General features: G+C 54.5%; 2 protein-coding genes across 2 annotated transcripts; both read left to right on the forward strand.

The window, feature by feature from the left end:
* Positions 1–1985: 1985 nt before the first annotated feature.
* LOC130544091 (leukocyte immunoglobulin-like receptor subfamily A member 6) lies at positions 1986–7699 on the forward strand. The gene is made up of 8 exons (XM_057314047.1): positions 1986–2089; positions 2247–2282; positions 2473–2757; positions 2904–3206; positions 3433–3729; positions 3922–4224; positions 6929–6979; positions 7123–7699. The coding sequence occupies exons 1-8, from the start codon at positions 2056–2058 to the stop codon at positions 7257–7259; spliced, it is 1446 nt and encodes a 481-aa protein (XP_057170030.1). The 5' UTR covers positions 1986–2055; the 3' UTR covers positions 7260–7699.
* Positions 7700–13500: 5801 nt separating this feature from the next.
* On the forward strand, positions 13501–18898 carry LOC113249892 (leukocyte immunoglobulin-like receptor subfamily B member 3). The gene is given in 8 exon segments (XM_057314053.1): positions 13501–13582; positions 13732–13767; positions 13949–14233; positions 14381–14683; positions 14909–14953; positions 14956–15270; positions 17987–18037; positions 18181–18898. Coding segments are annotated over 8 exon segments (1206 nt in total). The 5' UTR covers positions 13501–13548; the 3' UTR covers positions 18318–18898.
* Positions 18899–20499: the final 1601 nt, after the last annotated feature.

Raw genomic sequence — 20499 nt, forward strand, 5'->3', positions numbered from 1 at the left:
TACCTTGTTTTATTAGGTTTGGCAGAGACCGCCCGGTAGTCTTCCAAAGTGTCATCGTCTTTCTTCATCTCTGGAAAACACTCACCTACTTACCTCTTGGGCTGCTGGCAGGTTGTGATTATCAGGTCTTCCTGACACAGTGCATGTGACCTAAGCCTCCTCATTCTACTCTGATGTACCTGAAATGTCCTTTTCTGGTCTCACTACTCCACATCCTGGAAAATTTCCTCAATGTCCCGTCCCAGCTTTCCTGTTTAACTTTTCACCTGTGTCTTTTCCTTGATGGAATAACTGCTCTGAAGGTGCTCATTCTGTTCGAGTTTTCGCCATTAGGATTTCTGATTCCTAACGGTTTCCTCTTCTTCTGCAGTGTAAATCATATCCTTGTCTCAAAGATTCAGGTTGCTCCATGATCTCGCAGATGTTTAAACACAGGCTTCATTTAAGAGAAGTCTCAGTCTTCCTAGCGCTGTATCTTCACGCACGCGGTGAGAGCGTTCTTGATGATGGTTACCATTGTCTTTCGTAGCACTTTTTCTTGTTGTTAGGATGCCCTCTTGGGGTGACCCCTTTGCAAGGCTGAATTGCCACGCGCCTTATTTTCCAGACAGATTTCCTCCTCTAGGTGTGCTAGGAGTCAGGCACGGTGACGTGGGCATACCTGCAGTGCTTTCTGCCCCACGGCACCCACTTCCCCTCGTGTGAGAGTATGACTCCAGTCCTGGGAGAGGAAGCTACTTCTGGGGGTTAAGGGAGCCAGTCCCAAAGCCCTTCTTGTCTCTCGTGAGGAGGCAGCCCAACCTTCTCTTAGAGCCCGCACCCGTCTCCAGGGAGAGGACCCTGGGGAACCCTCTGTGACCACACCGGTGGAAACATCCTCCCTACGAGCCCTCCCAGGTCCCAGGCACCAGTGGGGACTCAGCTTAGTTCTCTGTTCTCTGCTGCAGTTCCACCCCATCTGGAAATCCATTTCCGTTTACTTGCCCGTGTCTGTGGCTGCATATTTCCGACGTACTGTGAGCGGCAGTCCTGGTATTCCGAGCAGACAAGGTCTCCAGTGGGTGCCCAGAGCAGCCACCTGACGGCAGAGTCTGGCCCCAGGACCCCGTCACCGCAACAGGACCCCCGGCCCATGCTCCTCTCACCTGGTCTGGAAACTCACAGCTCCCCATCCCTCCCGTGACCCCAACACCAAATCCCCACAATCACTCTGGGGGGTGAGTTCAGGACCACATGCAGCAGGTGGGAACTGAGGCTCAGAGCAAGGACATTACTGCCCACGGTCATGGGGGCAGTGGACGATCCAGGAATAGGTCAATGACGATCCACTTTCCTTCAGAATCAGAGCTCTGGCCCAAATACACGTGCCGTAATGCTTGCACACAGGATCCCCCCAGATGGGAAGGTCAGCTCTGTCACAGGAACAAGGGGCATCAAGGAGCCAGGAGGACACACTGGCGTGTTCCAGGAAAGGGGGGAGGGGAGGCGGACAATATCAGAGCAAAAAGAGAAGTTCATGCAGGTTGTGATAGAAAGAAAGCCCACACTCCGGGGCCAGAGGGGAGCTGTGTTTCCTTCCCTATTTGCCCGTATTTCTTCTCTGTGCTCATTGCAAGGGTGACCTTGACATGAGCCATTCAGAGACATCACACGTGTGTCTGTGCTGACATGAGCTCCGCAGCACAGCAGGAACCCGCGTCCCCTGCAGCATTTCCAGGATCCTGGCACCCTGTCCATGGTAAGGACCCCAGGGATGTGCTGAGGATGCAGGAGACCCTATGGGAGAGGATCCGGGACGGAAGGACATACCCTGGTCTCCTCCTCTGGACAGGGCGTCTCAGGAAGCCTCGGGGTCCACTTGCTGCAGCGTCATGGACACCAGAGCCAGGCTAGGTCCTTGGGGAGGGGCTGTTCCCCTTCCTGTGTGGCAGCTGACGTGACAACCCCGTGACAGGGAGAACCGGCTTCTGCATGGCCCTACCTTGTTTGTCTTCCTGTCCTGTGGGCACCGAGGTCCCTCCCTCTGCACAATCAGGGCCAGAGGAAGGAGACGCCATGACCTCCACCCTCACAGCCCTGCTCTATCTCGGTGAGATCTGAGGAGGGGAGGGGACACCCTAGTCTGGGTGGGACCCGCCCCACAGCCAGGCCCTGGTCTGTCAGAGGCCCCAGACTCAGGAGGCTTATGGGGAAGAGGGGTTCTGATCAGGATTCGGGGCAAAGCTCTCACGGGGACTCTCTTCCAGGGCTGAGTGTGGGCCCCAGGACCCGAGTGCACGCAGGTGAGTCTGTCCCCAGGGTCCCAGTCCCACCTCCTCACGGGGCACAGGAGCCACCCACCAGGCAGTGGGGGACAGAGATCAGCACTTCTGGGTTGACGGGGGGGGGGGGGGGGCGACGTCTGGGGCTTTGGGCAGAACTGGGACCTGGGGGTGGAGAAGGTCTTGTGACCCAGCCTCTGTTTCCTTCCAGGAACCCTCCCCAAACCCACCATCAGGGCTGAGCCAGGCACTTCAATCCCATGGTGGACCCCTGTGACCATCTGGTGTCAGGGGAGCCTGGAGGCCCAGGAGTACCGCCTGCATAAAGGGGGACACCCAGGGCCCTGGGACACACAGAAGCCACTGGAGTCCACGGACAAGGTCAACTTCTCCTTCATACACATGACAGAGGATTATGCAGGACGATATCACTGTGACTATCTCAGTCCCACTAACTGGTCGGAGCCCAGTGACCCTCTGGAGCTGGTGATGACAGGTGCAAGCCCACTCAGGGTCCCAGCCCCAGGCTCCGTCTTCAGGAAAAGGGTCTGGTCTCAGGGTGTCTCCCTCTCACAGCTGAGCCCTGGGATCATGTGGGGGGATCTGAGCCCCATTTAACACCGCCCCTTCCTCCTCTCCTAGGATTCCATAGCAAACCCAGCCTCTCAGCCCTGCCCAGCCCTGTCGTGGCCTCAGGAGGGTACGTAAACCTCCAGTGTGCCTCTTGGATGACATTCGACAGGTTTGTCCTGATGAAGGAAGGAGAACGCCAGCCCTCCTCGACCCTGGACTCCCAGCAAGCCCCCAGTGGGCAGTTCCAGGCTCTGTTCCCTGTGGGCCCCGTGACTCCCAGCCTCAGGTGGACGTTCAGATGCTACGGTTATTACAGCCGCAGCCCCCACGTGTGGTCCTACCCCAGTGACCCCCTAGAGCTGCTGGTCTCAGGTGAGGGAGTCTGACTGTTGCCCCATCCGTGTTTTGAGGCACCAGACAGATTACGAGGGCTCTGCTCCCAGGGGAGACCCAGATGAGAGGGTGGGGTGAGGGGACCATGGGGGATCAGAGGTCACAGACACAGAGGGTGAGGGACAGTGAGACGCGGGGGTCAGGATGGGAGAAGGCAGGTTTGGGGAGAATCAGCCCCTGAGATCCATGGCTGATCTTCTCCCAGGTGTGTCGAGGAAGCCCTCCCTCCTGACCCAGAAGGGCCCTGTCGTGACCTCTGGACAAAACCTGACCCTCCAGTGTCGCTCTGATGTCCGCTACAACAGATTCGTTCTGTCCAAGGACGGGGCACGTGACCCTCCCTGGCGCCTTGGCCGGCAGCCCCAGGCTGGGCTCTCTGGGGCTGATTTCGCCCTGGGCCCTGTGAGACCCTCCCACGGGGGCTGGTACACGTGCTATGGTGGACACAGCCTCTCCTCCGAGTGGTCGGCCCCCAGTGACCCCCTGGATATCCTGGTCGCAGGTGAGGAGGGCCCACGATTCAGCCAGGGGAGCCCAGGTGGTGGTGGTGGGACCAGGGGTGTGGGGTCCCAGGGAGGGAGGAGACAGAGAGATATAGGGGATGGGGAAGGGGAAGGGGACAGACTCCGAGGACAGACAGACTCAGTTCAGAACAAGGGCCGCACAGCCCCTCACCCGCCCTTCCTCTCTCTAGGACAGCTCCCCTACACACCCTCCCTCTCCGTGCAGCCGGGACCCACGGTGACCTCAGGAGAGAATGTGACCCTGCGGTGTCAGTCACTGAGCCATGTGGACACCTTCCATCTGTCCAAGGAGGGGGCAGCCGGTCCGCCGCTGCGTCTTAGATCGAAGGCCCGAGCTGGGCAGCACCAGGCTGAGTTCTCCGTGCATCCTGTGACCTCAGCCCACAGGGGGACCTACAGGTGCTATGGCTCTTCCAACACATCCCCCCACCTGCTGTCACAGCCCAGTGACCCCCTGGAGCTGCGGGTCTCAGGTGAGAGGCCCCCGACCCTGACTCTTCAGGGCTCTGCCAGCTCTGGACGCATGTCTCGGGAAAGCCAGACACAATAATAAATGGGGGGTCATGGGGGCTCCAAGGAGAAGGATCCAGCCCAGGAGAGGTTGGAAGGATCCACAGTCTCCCCCGGGGTCCCCGTCCTGCAGTCTCAGCGGAGGGAAAGGGTAGGGGCTTCAGGAGCGGTGGGTGGGAGATGACAATGGTGAGCAGACAGAGGCCTTCCGCTCACCTCCTGCCGCCTCAGTATCACAGTCTGATCCGGGGTGTCGGCCCCACGGGACAGTCTCCTGGAGAGAAGCCTCCCGCCTGTGGGCACTGCTCCGCCACCCCCTGTGCTCCCCGGGGGGCCTCCACGGCCCTCGGTGCCCACCTGAGACCGGCGAGGCCCAGCCCGGCTCGCGGGAGTCCCGGGGATGCCTCACCGCGGGTCCGAGCACAGTGATGACCGCTCTGCACTGCGGCCGACGCTTGTCCAAGGTCCCTGTGCCTGCTCCTGCAGACAGGCTGAGAAGGGCCCGCAGGCGACAGGGATGCCACACTCAGAAGCAGGTCCTCTCCCCTGGGGCGTCGCTTAGATGAGATGCTCACCTGCCTGGTGGGGAACAGCCTTGCCGCTGTCGCATCTCAGCACATTCTCAACGCGCCTCGTTTACTTATGTACGTGCCGCGTAAAGTGCAGGGATTCATCGCTCACACGACCTTCAAGGCCCTTGAACTTTATTCGTACAAGTGGTGTCAGTTCGCAGCCTGTCCAAACAACCGCTCAGCCGCCTTACCGCGGCTCCGTCAGTCTGAACGCTGGTTGAGGCGCCTAAGGCAGCGCCGGCTGGGGGCGCTCACGGGCTGGGACCCGCCGCGCTCTCCCTTTCCGCTGGGCTCCGCGCTGCGCACGTCACCGTCGCCTGGACACACGGAAATCTCCCTTCTCGCGGCTCCATGCACAGCGGCGATTCTCACTCCCAAGGACGGAGGAGGATGTCCTGAGGCCTCACGTCAGGGCAACAGCTTGATTTACACCCAAACTTCATTTTAAAGCAAGCTCATGAGAACCACTTTTTATATCGAATGCGCTGTTGACCTACGCATTTCAGCCCATTTTCCTGCTTCATTAGGGTTTTATTGGAAGCGTGATCTTTTCCTGAAAGATGTACATCTTCTGAACAACTAACTTTTCTCTTTGATTTTTAACCGCATGAGGCTCTTTACAAAGGCTCCCTGGTTTCACACATTTGGGGGTTCACCCAACTGCATAATGTTCACTGTGCACTGGCGTTTTCTACATTGTAGAAGCTAATATTACTTAGACTGTTTGTATGAGTCTTTATAATTAGGACTGGTCCATATTTTGTTCTTCCTTTTTTCTTTTATTTCACTCCTGCTTTTCATATGAAAACTAGGGAAGCAGTGTCCGTGACGTCCTAGTTCGCGCGCTCACCCCATATTAGAGTCCCACTGACTTTCACTGGTCCTGGGGGTTTGAAATCCGCACGTATGGACTTCCTCAGGTCTGGCTGTGATATAGTGGGGACAGCGGTTGTCTTGTCAGTGCAAATAAGACGATTAATTATCCTTACTTGAAACCTCACCAGATTTCTAGGGTTTGCCCCAAACAGTGAGATGATGATGGAGACTCCCCCTCCTGACCTGCCTCCAATTCCCCAAAGCCTGAGTCCAGACCCTCCTGCCCCCGGCCTGCCCCACACACCACAGACTCGACTGCACTCCTGTGAGGAACAGACAGACCGCGCCTCTCTCTGCCTCTCTCTCTCTCTAGACAGTAAGATGTAGATATCCCCACATATACACCTGATTACATATGTACGTATTTACATGATATTGGCAATTATAGAAATAAACATGGTTATATATGTCCATACATATACCCTATGAGTCTGTCTACAGCCATTCGTCCTCATGCCCGTAATCTTCCTCCCGTAGATTTTCACGTGTCTGTAACTGGTCTTCCCGCCTAGGTCCACACAGCAAGCAAGGACTAACGGTGTTCATAGGACCCAGTGACTGAACATCACCTTTGGGACATACATGTTAGTATGTAGATGTGTGGTTATCGATCTATCATCATCTATCTATCACTGTCGGTATTTGTAATTAAATGAAGAATGATTAATGAACATATCCAAGGATAAATATTCTAGGTCCTGATGAGAATGCAGACCCGGAAGGAAGGGAGCTGGCTGACACGGAGCGAAGGGGACCTGCCCCAGACGTTGGCCACTCTGAGCTCTGACAATCAGCAGACCCTGACACCAGCCCCTCGTCCACGGATGCTGCTGGGTCCTGAGCTACGGAACAGTTGGGAATTCTCATCTGCAGGGACATGAGCACATTGGGTCTCGTGTCCCAGACGGAACAGAGAACATACGAGGACATGATGATGTCTGTGTCGGGAGGCCATTTTTCTCTGCCACCCTGACCTCCTGGGGCACAGCCAGAATCTATCCAGTGTGACCGGGTAGCAAAGTCTGAAATCAAGGAAAACAGGCGGCTGAAGGAATGCAGTGAGGAGAGCCGAGGAGATCCCTGTAGCGCAGAGAAGGGCTAGTTCAGGAACTGTACGAAAACTACATAGTGACAGGTCGAGGGATCTAGAACACGGAGCAGAAGACAGGCTGGACGGGGGTCTCTAGCTCCTCACCTTCTGCTTCCATTTTCCCCGCAGGAACAGCTGACACCGTGAGCCCACCCCAAAACAAGTCAGCCCCCGGCAGTGGTAAGTAGGAGAAAGTCTCAGAGATGGGGCTGGCGTGGACGGGCTGTCCTGACAGGCGGAGGCGGTGCTCTGGGTGGACACCCAGGATCCGGGCTGATTTGGGTCCACACTGACCTCTGCAACCCCTCTGTCCTCCTTCTCAGCCTCTGATCCCAGAGATTACACGGTGGAGAATGTCATCCGCATGGGCGTGGCTGCCTTCATCCTGCTGGTCCTCGGGATTCTGCTACTGGAGGCTCGGCACAGCCAGACAAGGACCCCAGAGGCAGCCAGCAGCTAAACCCAAGGGGGAGCGAACCCGCCGTTCCCTGTGGCAGAGCTCTGGACATGGATCTCATGTGCCCAGGGGGCTCTGGAAGAACGCCTGCGGCTCATGCTAGCTGATCTGTCTGCCGAGAACACCGAGGGGGAAACAGGTGCCACGATATGTCTGGGTTTCTCCCTGCTCGGTACTCGTCCCCCCGTGAGCTATGATGCTTTCCCTCCCGCCATTGTTGGATATCCCTGACTGACCCCCGTCTTTCCTCGTCCCTGTGACTTGAGGGTTCATCCCACCCAGCAGGGTTGGGTTCCTACCTTCCTACAGCAACAGGGACTTTCGTGGGATATATTTTCCTTTACTTTCCATTCCTCCCTTCCTTGATGTGCCCTACTGACCTCCAGCCTTTCAGCCCAAAACACAGAATCTGTTTTCACAAGTAAATAAATGGGTGAAAATCAGGTCCGTTGTGGAACAGATGAATCCAAAACCTTTCCCTAAACTCTCTCTGCACTCACAGAGCGCTTCTCTGCTCATGCGATGACACCTGGTAGAGTTTTCCAGAAATACCACCAGTTTGAGCTCAGGGGTGTCTGAAGTGAAGCCTGCTGCTGAGCTGCTACACAGGCTCCAAGAAATACATGTGTTTTTTTTTTTTAAAGAGTTGTGATTCGTGGCATTTGCCCATTTGTTTGGTGTAAACACCCCCATCATGGCCAACGTCAGGGACCCGTGTGAACGCTCCGTGTGTCCAAGTGGGAGTCATGGATACAACGTCTTTCACACATGAGTGTGACCGAGCTGTGGGCTCACCTCACTGCTGACCCCGACGGGCACGTGTGGCTCATTCTAGTTTAAAAGGTCCTGGTATTTTCCACCCAGTGTCATGCCACAGTTTCAGGGAAATCGTGACGCCCAAATCCCACTGCATCCACAGGAGAGACAAGAGAACACAAGGGCAGAATGGATTGTTGGAGAAAATACTGTGCACTTAGAATCCCAGCTCGTTACCGGTCAGAGAGTAACTTCCTGCAGACAATCCGGGGAGTAGATCCGAACCACCTGGTGAGAGAAGGGACACAGGTCTGGCCCATGAGTCCACACCCTCGAAGAAACCGTGTGCATATGCACGGTGACAGCTGCAGGAGAATATAGACACGGGGTTCTCTCCGTGTAGACAGAGCCATACAAATAAAATTACAACTGATGACTGCTCGTGTGATGTGTACGGAATGGAATCTCTTATGGCCAAAAAAGCACCGATTAAAACACTAAGCAGTCATAGAAATCACTTGGAACTAACGTGAAAAAATCAAGGGACATTTCAAGCACTTTGTGTGTAGGGTTATTCCATTATATACACAAGGGCAAAAAAGAAGCACGTGTTATCGAAGGAGGCGAGGTGATACTTAAGCCTACAAATAAAGGAAGGGACACAATCCCATGGCATCCCTCGGGTGGTAAAGCACAGGGTCAAGGTGTGGGGTTATTTCGGGATAAAACCGACGTCTGCAGCACTGGTGGTGTTCGCACGGACGCTCGACTGTCCGCTCAGGGTCCACGATTGTTCCTGGTAAAGAGCACGTTTCTGTAAACTAGTCTACTCTGCAGACATGTTAGTGAGGTGGGCCTGAGGCGGGACGGAGCGGCCGGAGTCGACTAGACCCTGAGCATCATCCAAAGTCACCCTGGATCTGACGCAGCGTCTGTCTCCCAGTGACGGCCCTGAGGTTCCTCAAACCGGGATCGCCATCTCCCCGCGGAGCCTCACCTGAGTCCGATCAACGAGCCACCTGCCAGGTGAGAAGCTGGGTCTGAGCAGACACTTCAGTGTCACCGGGTGTGTGATTAGGAAATAAAAACTGGCTCGAGTGAGTCAGGACCTGGCATTCCCCACAATCTGAAGCAGGATGGAGATGGTCGGTGCAGACCTGGGGCCGCTTCGGAGACGGGGCACGGCCATCTCTGGTTGTGGTTGTCCACATCGATCACCTGGGGCCATGACGGCCAGAAATCTTAGTCCGCCATCCCGCTATCTGTCCGTATGTCTGCGGTTTCAAATCTGACAGTGTCCAGCTTCTCGTGTGATGCACTTTGATCTTCCCCTTTTCTTCACGTCTCATAAACCTAAACGAAGGTCGTAAGTCTTACACTTTTGCTTCCATATTTTTGTCCATGTTCCTTCGAAGGAAACTGGGGTCTTCACTCAGGGGCTCTTGTCTGGAAACACTAACAGAAATCATGATTTGCAAAACAGTCTCGTTACAAAGAGCAGAGCAGATCCACAGAATGTGCATTGCACTGTCCCCAGTGAGCGTGTTCTCACACCCGTGGCTGACGGTCCTGCTCTGCTCACTCCCGTGGGCGGTGTGAGCTTCATGTGATAATTCCATATACAGCATTTGGCATACCAGGTGACACCAAAGTTTGCCTTCAATTATTGCATTTGTTTTAAATATTCACTCTTTTAAGTTTATGTACAGTCTGCTTTCCATGTACGATAACAGCTAATATAAGCTTCCTAGAACTCTCTGACTACAGCAGTCCTTTGCTTTAATATTCCATAAACACTGGAAGAGGTGGTCACTTCTTCTGATGTGAAGACACCAAAATAAAGCTACAAGAAACAGGAGGAATCAGGGAAATATGACGCTATCAGGAAAAATCACATCTGCATCAGCTGACCCTGAAAACAATGGAGATGGGTGAACTGCTCCTCGATTCAAACTAATTTTCTCTAAGAACCTCACTGAACTCATCTTCCACCAGCGCCCAGGAATACAACTGACAAAGGACAGTCTCTCCAATAAATGGTGTTGGGAAAAGGAGACGTCCACGTGCAGAAGATTGAGATCGACGCTCACCTCACGCCATATCACAAACATCAACCCGTATGGATTGAAGACGGAAACCTAAGACCTGAAACCATAAAACTACTAAAAAAAAACATAAGGGAAAAGCCTCTTGACATCAATGTGGGCCATAATATTTTTTGGATATGACATCAAATACATAGGCAACAGAGACAAAAACAGACAAGTGGGATTTTCAAACCGAACACCTTCTGCTCGGCCAAGGGATCATCAACAGGGTGAAAAGGCAACTTACTGAACGGGAGAAAATACTTGCAAACCACCCATCTGCAAGGGATGGCTTTCAGATATACAAGGAACTCACACAACTCAGTGCAATAACAGCGATAATACTAATAACAACCTAAATGAAAATGGGCAAAGGACCTGAACAGGCATTTCTCAGAAGAAGACATCCACATGGCCGATGTGTACATGAAATGGTGCTCAGCATTCCTCAGCATCAGGGAAATGAAATCCAAGCCACAGTGACACACCAGCTCCCACCTGTCAGAATAGCTCTTATCCAAACAACAAGGTATAACAAGCTTTGGCAACAACGGGGAGAACACGGACCCCTTGTGCACTACCGGTGGGAGTGTAAATTGGTGTAGCCGTTGTGGAAGACCAGATGGAGTTTCCTCAAACAATTAAAAAGAAAGGAACCCTGGGATCCATGGGATCCAGCAATCCCACTTCGGAGTCTATGTCCACAGTAAGTGACATCAAGATCGCAAAGAGACAGCTGCACCCCCGCGCTCACTGCAGCATTATCCACCACGGCCAAGATATGGGAACAGCCTAAATGTCTTTCTACACATGAATGCATAAGGAAAATATGCTATTTATGGGAATGCAATGCTACTATACCTTGACAAAGGAAATTCCGTCGTCTGCGACAACCAGGGAGAACGGGGAGAACGTTGTGCAAAGTGACATAAGGAGGACACAGAAGGGCAAGTGCAGGGCAATCTCACTGATATGTGAAATCTCAAATAGGCAAACTCCTAGACACCCAGTAGAATAGTAGTTCCAGGGGCCGGGCGAAGGGAGGGATGGGGAGAGGTTGGTCAAGGGGTATCAAGGCTCAGTCATGTAGATGAGCAAGTTCTGGAGATCTAACGCACAGAGACGTGACTGGAGCTAACAATACCTACTGTATACTGCAAATTTGCTGAGAGGATAGGTCTTCCGTGTTCCTAGCACACACATGCACACACACAGGCACACACACATGTGCTCGCTGTGTGACATGCTGGATACATTAATTTGCTTAATCGTGGTGATCACTTCACAATGTATACATATTTCAAGACATCAAGTTACGTACCTGAAATATACACAACGTGCAGTTGGCATCTCTATCTCAATAAGGCTGAAACAATTTCGTTTCATTTAATGACACCAAGCATGGTTGGTTGTCATGTCATTTCTCATTTCAGGTCATCGCACTCGTATTAAACACGTGTTAACATTTTTCTGAACATGTGCTCGTTACCGTCTCCCTCCAGGTAAGACAAGATTCCAGTGACACGTCAGCTGGACTCTGAGTGCTCCCATATATATGTGTATATGTGCACACCTGCGTGTCTTTGTCCCTGTGTGTGCATGGGGGTGTGGGGATGCTGTGTGTGCAGCTGTGTCTGCCTCTGATATTTTCCAGTGCTTATGTTTTTACCATTTGTCCTTCATGCTGCCCCTCACCTTCTCCAGCCTGGGTTCCTATTCCAACCTGGGTTCCTGTTCTTTTTTTTTTTTTTTAAGATCTATTTATTTATATGAGCGAGAGTGGGGAGGCAGGAGCAGAGGGAGAGGGACAGACAGACTCCAGGCTAGGTGCAGAGCTTGACATGGGACTTGACCCGGACCTCGATCCCACAGCCCTGAGATCATGACCTGAGCCGAAATCAAGAGTCAGATGCTTTAAGCCACTGAACACACAAGCGCCCCCTGGGTTCCTGTTCTAACTGAACTTCAGCACTTGGCATTCCACACACTGACAGTGAAAATATTCAACTACCTAAAAACTGTCAGTCTGCAAACGCCTTCTCTCCCGTTCTCTGTCTATAGCAAGCTGCTTGGAAACCTATTGTCCTTTCCTCGTGTGAGTGTATGACTCCAGTCCTGGGAGAGGAAGCTACTTCTGGGGGTTAAGGGAGCCAGTCCCAAAGCCCTTCTTGTCTCTCGTGAGGAGGCAGCCCGACCTTCTCTTGGAGCCCGGACCAGTCTCCAGAGAGAGGACCCTGGGGAACCCTCTGTGACCACACCGGTGGAAACATCCTCCCTACGAGCCCTCCCAGGTCCCAGGCACCAGTGGGGACTCAGCTTAGTTCTCTGTTCTCTGCTGCAGTTCCACCCCATCTGGAAATCCATTTCCGTTTACTTGCCCGTGTCTGTGGCTGCATATTTCCGACGTACTGTGAGCGGCAGTCCTGGTATTCCGAGCAGACAAGGTCTCCAGTGGGTGCACGGAGCAGCCACCTGACGGCAGAGTCTGGCCCCAGGACCCCGTCACCGCAACAGGACCCCCGGCCCATGCTCCTCTCACCTGGTCTGGAAACTCACAGCTCCCCATCCCTCCCGTGACCCCGACACCAAATCCCCACAATCACTCTGGGGGGTGAGTTCAGGGTCACATGCAGCAGGTGGGAACTGAGGCTCAGAGTAAGGACATTACTGCCCAAGGTCATGGGGGCAGTGGTTGATCCGGGAAGAGTTCAAGGACGACCCACTTTCCTTCAGAATCAGAGCTCTGGCCCAAATACACGTGCCGTAATGCTTACATGCAGGACCCCCCAGGGTGGGGGAAGACGGCTCTGTCCCAGAAACAAGGGGCACCAAGGAGCCAGGAGGACACACTGGTGAGTTCCCAGGAAGGGGTGAGGGAGGGTGGACAATGTCAGAGCAAAATAGAGAAGTTCAAGCAGGTTGCGAGAGAGAGAAAGCACTGCTCTGGGGTCAGAGGGGAACTGGATTTCCTTCTGTATTTGTCTGTATTTCTCCTTTGGGCTCATTACAAGGGTGACCTTGACCTGAGCCATTCAGAGACATCAGACGTGTGTCTGTGCTGAGATGAGCTCCCCACACAGCAGGAACCCGCGTCCCCTGCAGCATCTCCGGGGTCCGGGCACCCTGTCCATGGTGAGGACCCCAAGGATGTGCCGAAGATGCAGGAGACCCCATGGGGGAGGTTCCGGGAGGGAAGGACATACCCTGGTCACCTCCCCCGGACGGCGCATCTCAGGAAGCCTCGGGGTCCACTTGCTGCAGCGTCATGGACACCAGAGCCAGGCTAGGTCCTTGGGGAAGGGCTGTTCCCCTTCCTGTGGGGCAGCTGATGTGACAATCCCGTGAGAGGGAGGACCGGTCTCTGCATGGCCCCACCCTGTGTGTCTTCCTGTCCTGTGGGCACCGAGGTCCCTCCGTCTGCACTGGTAGAACCAGAAAGAGGAGACGCCATGACCCCCACCCTCACGGCCCTGCTCTGTCTCGGTGAGATCTGAGGGTCAGGGACACCCTAGTCTGGGAGGGACCCGTCCCACAGCCAGGCCCTGGTCTGAGACCCCAATCTCAGGAGGCAAACAGGAAGAGGGGTTCTGCTCAGGATTCGGGGCAAAGTTCTCACAGGGACTCTCTTCCAGGGCTGAGTGTGCGCCCCACGACCCGAGTGCAGGCGGGTGAGTCTGTCCTCAGGGGTCCCTGTCCCACCTCCTCATTGGGGCAGGGGCCACCAACCAGGCAGTGTGGGATGGAGATCAGCAGTTCTGGGCTGACAGAGGGGGGACCTCTGGGGGTTTGGGCTGAGCTAGGACCTGGGGGTGGAGAAGGTCTTGTGACCCAGGATCTCTTTCCTTCCAGGGAGCCTCCCCAAACCCACCATCTGGGCTGAGCCAAGCTCTGTGATCCCCTGGGGGATCCCTGTGACCATCTGGTGTCAGGGGAGCCTGGAGGCCCGGGAGTACCGCCTGCATAAAGAGGGAGACTCGTGGCCCTGGGACACACAGAAGCCACTGGAGTCCGGGGACAAGGTCAGGTTCTCCATCATACACATGACAGAGGAATATGCAAGAAGATATCGTTGTGACTATCTCAGTCCCACCGGCCAGTCAGACCTCAGTGACCCCCTGGAGCTGGTGGTGACAGGTGCGAGCCCACTCAGGGTCCCAGCCCCAGGCTCTGTCCTCAGGAAGGGAGTTTGCTGTCAGCGTGTCTCCCTCTCACAGCCGAGCCCTGGGGATCATGTGGGGGGATCTGAGCCCCATTTAACACCGCCCCTTCCTCCTCTCCTAGGATTCCATGGCAAACCCCAGCTCTCAGCCCTGCCCAGCCCTGTCGTGGCCTCAGGAGGGAACGTGACCCTCCAGTGTGCCTCACGGTTAGGATTCAACAGGTTTGTCCTGATGAAGGAAGGAGAACGCCAGCCCTCCTTGACGCTGGACTCCCAGCGAGCCCCCAGTGGGCAGTTCCAGGCTCTGTTCCTTGTGATCCCCGTGACCCCCAGCCCCAGGTGGACGTTCAGATGCTATGGTTATTACAGCCGAAGCCCCCACGCGTGGTCACTCGCCAGTGACCCCCTGGAGCTGCTGGTCTCAGGTGAGGGAGTCTGATTGTTGCCCCATCCGTGTTTTGAGTTACTGAACAGGTTACAAGGGCTCGGCTCCCAGGGGAGCCCCAGATGAGAGGGTGGGATGAGGGGACCACGGGGCTCACAGGTCAGAGACACAGACGGTGAGGGACAGTGAGACCTGGGGGTCAGGATGGGAGAAGGGAGGTTCTTGGAGAATCAGCCCCTGGGATCTACAGCTGGTCTTCTCCCAGGTGTGTCGGGGAAGCCCTCCCTCCTGACCCCACAGGGCCCTGTCGTGACCCTGGACAGAGACTGACCCTCCAGTGTCGCTCTGATGTCCGCTACGACAGATTCGCTCTGTCCAAGGAGGGGGCACATGACCCTCCCCGGCGCCTTGGCCGGCAGCCGCAGGTTGGGCTCCCTGGGGCAGACTTCCCCCTGGGCCCTGTGAGACCCTCCCACAGGGGCCGGTACACGTGCTCTGGTGGACACAGCCTCTCCTCTGAGTGGTCGGCCCCCAGTGACCCCCAGACATCCTGGTGCTATGGCTCCTCCAGCACCTCCCCCCACCTACTGTCACAGCCCAGTGACCCCCTGGAGCTGCGGGTCTCAGGTGAGAGGCCGCTGACCCTGTCCTTTCCGAGCTCAGCCAGCTCTGGACGCATGTCTCGGGAAAGCCAGACACAGTAATAAATGGGGGGTCACGGGGGTCACGGGGGCTCCAAGGAGGAATATAGGGCCCAGGAGAGTTTAGAAGGATCCACAGTCTCCCCCGGGGTCCCCGTCCTGCAGTCTCAGCAGAGGGAAGGGGTAGGGGCTGCAGGAGGGGTGGGTGGGAGAGGACGGTGGTGAGTAGACAGAGGCCTCCCGCTCACCTCCTGCCGCCTCCGTATCACAGTCTGATCCGGGGTGTCGGCCCCACGGGACAGTCTCCTGGAGAGAAGACTCTGCCTGTGGGCACCGCTCCGCCGCCCCCTGTGCTCACCTAGTGGCCTCCACGGCCCTCGGTGCCCACCTGAGACCGGCGAGGCCCAGCCCGGCTCGCGGGAGTCCCGGGGATGCCGCACTGCGGGTCCGAGCAGCTGGCGGCCAACGCTTGTACAGGGTCCCTGTGCCTGCTTCTCAGGCCTTCGAGAGCAGCCCCTGCAGACAGGCTGAGAAGGGCCCGCAGGCGACAGGGATGCCACACTCAGAACAGGTCCTCTCCCCTGGGGCGTCGCTTAGATGAGATGCTCACCTGCCTCGTGGGGAACAGCCTTGCGGCTGTCGCATCTCAGCACATTCTCAACGCGCCTCGTTTACTTATGTACGTGCCGCGTAAAGTGTAGGGATTCATCGCTCACACGACCTTCAAGGCCCTTGAACTTCATTCGTACAAGTGGTGTCAGTTCGCAGCCTGTCCGAACAACCGCTCAGCGGCCTTACCGCGGCTCCGTCAGTCTGAACGCTGGTTGAGGCGCCTAAGGCAGCGCCGGCTGGGGGCGCTCACGGGCTGGGACCCGCCGCGCTCTCCCTTTCCGCTGGGCTCCGCGCTGCGCACGTCACCGTCGCCTGGACGCACGGAAATCTCCCTTCTCGGGGCTCCATGCACTGCGGCGATTCTCACTCCGAAGGACGGAGGAGGATGTCCTGAGGCCTCACGTCAGGGCAACAGCTTGATTTACACCCAAACTTCATTTTAAAGCAAGCTCATGAAAACCACTTTTTATATCGAATGCACTGTTGACCTACGCATTTCAGGCCATTTTCCTGCTTCATTACGGTTTTATTGGAAGCGTGATCTTTTCCTGAAAGATGTACATCTTCTGAACAACTAACTTTTCTCTTTGATTTTTAACCGCATGAGGTTCTCCACAAAGGCTCCCTGGTTTCACACATTTGGGGGTTCACCCAACTGCATAATGGTCAGTGTGCGCTGCCGTTTTCTACGGTGTAGAAGCTAATATTACTTAGACTGTTTGTATGAGTCTTTATAATGAGGACTGGTCCATATTTTGTTCTTCCTTTTTTCTTTTATTTCACTCCTGCTTTTCATATGAAAACTAGGGAAGCAGTGTCCGTGACGTCCTAGTTCGCGTGCTCACCCGATATTAGAGTCCCACTGACTTTCACTGGTCCTGGGGTTTGAAATCCGCACGTATGGACTTCCTCAGGTCTGGCGGTGATATAGTGGGGACAGTGGCTGTCTTTTTAGTGCAAATAAAACGATTAATTATCCTTACTTGAAACCTCACCAGATTTCTAGGGTTTGTCCCAAACAGTGAGATGATGATGGAGACTCCCCCTCCTGACCTGCCTCCAATTCCCCAAAGCCTGAGTCCAGACCCTCCTGCCCCCAGCCTGCCCCACACGCCACAGACTCGACTGCACTCCTGTGAGGAACAGACAGACCGCGCCTCTCTCTGCCTCTCTCTCTCTCTAGACAGTAAGATGTAGATATCCCCACATATACACCTGATTACATATGTACGTATTTACATGATATTGGCAATTATAGAAATAAACATGGCTATATATGTCCATACATATACCCTATGAGTCTGTCTACAGCCATTCGTCCTCATGCCCGTAATCTTCCTCCCGTAGATTTTCACGAGTCTGTAACTGGTCTTCCCGCCTAGGTCCACACAGCAAGCAAGGACTAACAGTGTTCATAGGACCCAGTGACTGAACATCACCTTTGGGACATACATGTTAGTATGTAGATGTGTGGTTATCGATCTATCATCATCTATCTATCACTGTCGGTATTTGTAATTAAATGAAGAATGATTAATGAACATATCCAAGGATAAATATTCTAGGTCCTGATGAGAATGCAGACCCAGAAGGAAGGGAGCTGGCTGACACGGAGCGAAGGGGACCTGCCCCAGACGTTGGCCACTCTGAGCTCTGACAGTCAGCAGACCCTGACACCAGCCCCTCGTCCACGGATGCTGCTGGGTCCTGAGCTACGGAACAGTTGGGAATTCTGATCTGCAGGGACATGAGCACGTTGGGTCTCGTGTCCCAGACGGAACAGAGAACATACGAGGACATGATGATGTCTGTGTCGGGAGGCCATTTTTCTCTGCCACCCTGACCTCCTGGGGCACAGCCAGAATCTATCCAGTGTGACCGGGTAGCAAAGTCTGAAATCAAGGAAAACAAGGCGGCTGAAGGAATGCAGTGAGGAGAGCCGAGGAGATCCCTGTAGCGCAGAGAAGGGCTAGTTCAGGAACTGTACGAAAACTACATAGTGACAGGTCGAGGGATCTAGAACACGGAGCAGAAGACAGGCTGGATGGGGGTCTCTAGCTCCTCACCTTCTGCTTCCATTTTCCCCGCAGGAACAGCTGACACCGTGAGCCCACCCCAAAACAAGTCAGCCCCCGGCAGTGGTAAGTAGGAGAAAGTCTCAGAGGTGGGGCTGGCGTGGACGGGCTGTCCTGACAGGCGGAGGCAGTGCTCTGGGTGGACACCCAGGATCCGGGCTGATTTGGGTCCACACTGACCTCTGCAACCCCTCTGTCCTCCTTCTCAGCCTCTGATCCCAGAGATTACACGGTGGAGAATGTCATCCGCATGGGCGTGGCTGCCTTCATCCTGCTGGTCCTCGGGATTCTGCTACTGGAGGCTCGGCACAGCCAGACAAGGACCCCAGAGGCAGCCAGCAGCTAAACCCAAGGGGGAGCGAACCCGCCGTTCCCTGTGGCAGAGCTCTGGACATGGATCTCATGTGCCCAGGGGGCTCTGGAAGAACGCCTGCGGCTCATGCTAGCTGATCTGTCTGCCGAGAACACCGAGGGGGAAACAGGTGCCACGATATGTCTGGGTTTCTCCCTGCCCGGGACTCGTCCCCCGTGAGCTATGATGCTTTCCCTCCCGCCATTGTTGGATATCCCTGACTGACCCCCGTCTTTCCTCGTCCCTGTGACTTGAGGGTTCATCCCACCCAGCAGGGTTGGGTTCCTACCTTCCTACAGCAACAGGGACTTTCGTGGGATATATTTTCCTTTACTTTCCATTCCTCCCTTCCTTGATGTGCCCTACTGACCTCCAGCCTTTCAGCCCAAAACACAGAATCTGTTTTCACAAGTAAATAAATGGGTGAAAATCAGGTCCGTTGTGGAACAGATGAATCCAAAACCTTTCCCTAAACTCTCTCTGCACTCACAGAGCGCTTCTCTGCTCATGCGATGACACCTGGTAGAGTTTTCCAGAAATACCACCAGTTTGAGCTCAGGGGTGTCTGAAGTGAAGCCTGCTGCTGAGCTGCTACACGGGCTCCAAGAAATACATGTTTTTTTTTTTTTTAAAGAGTTGTGATTCGTGGCATTTGCCCATTTGTTTGGTGTAAACACCCCCATCATGGCCAACGTCAGGGACCCGTGTGAACGCTCCGTGTGTCCAAGTGGGAGTCATGGATACAACGTCTTTCACACATGAGTGTGACCGAGCTGTGGGCTCACCTCACTGCTGACCCCGACGGGCACGTGTGGCTCATTCTAGTTTAAAAGGTCCTGGTATTTTCCACCCAGTGTCATGCCACAGTTTCAGGGAAATCGTGACGCCCAAATCCCACTGCATCCACAGGAGAGACAAGAGAACACAAGGGCAGAATGGATTGTTGGAGAAAATACTGTGCACTTAGAATCCCAGCTCGTTACTGGTCAGAGAGTAACTTCCTGCAGACAATCCGGGGAGTAGATCCGAACCACCTGGTGAGAGAAGGGACACAGGTCTGGCCCATGAGTCCACACCCTCGAAGAAACCGTGTGCATATGCACGGTGACAGCTGCAGGAGAATATAGACACGGGGTTCTCTCCGTGTAGACAGAGCCAAAGAAATAAAATTACAACTGATGACTGCTCGTGTGATGTGTACAGAATGGAATCTCTTATGGCCAAAAAAGCACCGATTAAAACACCAAGCAGTCATAGAAATCACTTGGAACTAACGTGAAAAAATCAAGGGACATTTCAAGCACTTTGTGTGTAGGGTTATTCCATTATATACACAAGGGCAAAAAAGAAGCACGTGTTATCGAAGGAGGCGAGGTGACACTTAAGCCTACAAATAAAGGAAGGGACACAATCCCATGGCATCCCTCGGGTGGTAAAGCACAGGGTCAAGGTGTGGGGTTATTTCGGGATAAAACCGACGTCTGCAGCACTGGTGGTGTTCGCACGGACGCTCGACTGTCCGCTCAGGGTCCACGATTGTTCCTGGTAAAGAGCACGTTTCTGTAAACTAGTCTACTCTGCAGACATGTTAGTGAGGTGGGCCTGAGGCGGGAGGAGCGACCAGAGACAACTAGACCCTGAGCATCATCCAAAGTCACCCTGGATCTGACGCAGCGTCTGTCTCCCAGTGACGGCCCTGAGGTTCCTCAAACCGGGATCGCCATCTCCCCGCGGAGCCTCACCTGAGTCCGATCAACGAGCCACCTGCCAGGTGAGAAGCTGGGTCTGAGCAGACACTTCAGTGTCACCGGGTGTGTGATTAGGAAATAAAAACTGGCTCGATTGAGTCAGGACCTGGCATTCCCCACAATCTGAAGCAGGATGGAGATGGTCGGTGCAGACCTGGGGCCGCTTCGGAGACGGGGCACGGCCATCTCTGGTTGTGGTTGTCCACATCGATCACCTGGGGCCATGACGGCCAGAAATCTTAGTCTGCCATCCCGCTATCTGTCCGTATGTCTGCGGTTTCAAATCTGACAGTGTCCAGCTTCTCGTGTGATGCACTTTGATCTTCCCCTTTTCTTCACGTCTCATAAACCTAAACCAAGGTCGTAAGTCTTACACTTTTGCTTCCATATTTTTGTCCATGTTCCTTCGAAGGAAACTGGGGTCTTCA

The sequence above is a fragment of the Ursus arctos genome, unplaced genomic scaffold (assembly GCF_023065955.2).
Source record: "Ursus arctos isolate Adak ecotype North America unplaced genomic scaffold, UrsArc2.0 scaffold_19, whole genome shotgun sequence".
Taxonomy (NCBI): Eukaryota; Metazoa; Chordata; class Mammalia; order Carnivora; family Ursidae; genus Ursus; species Ursus arctos.

What these genes read in the sequence shown, in the direction of transcription:
- LOC130544091 (XM_057314047.1), top strand. Translation starts at nt 2,056, where the DNA reads ATGACCTCCACCCTCACAGCCCTGCTCTATCTCG. An exon ending in CCTGGATATCCTGGTCGCAG is followed by an intron (nt 3,730 to 3,921) that starts GTGAGGAGGGCC and finishes TCCTCTCTCTAG; the next exon opens with GACAGCTCCCCTACACACCC. An exon ending in CCTGGAGCTGCGGGTCTCAG is followed by an intron (nt 4,225 to 6,928) that starts GTGAGAGGCCCC and finishes TTTTCCCCGCAG; the next exon opens with GAACAGCTGACACCGTGAGC.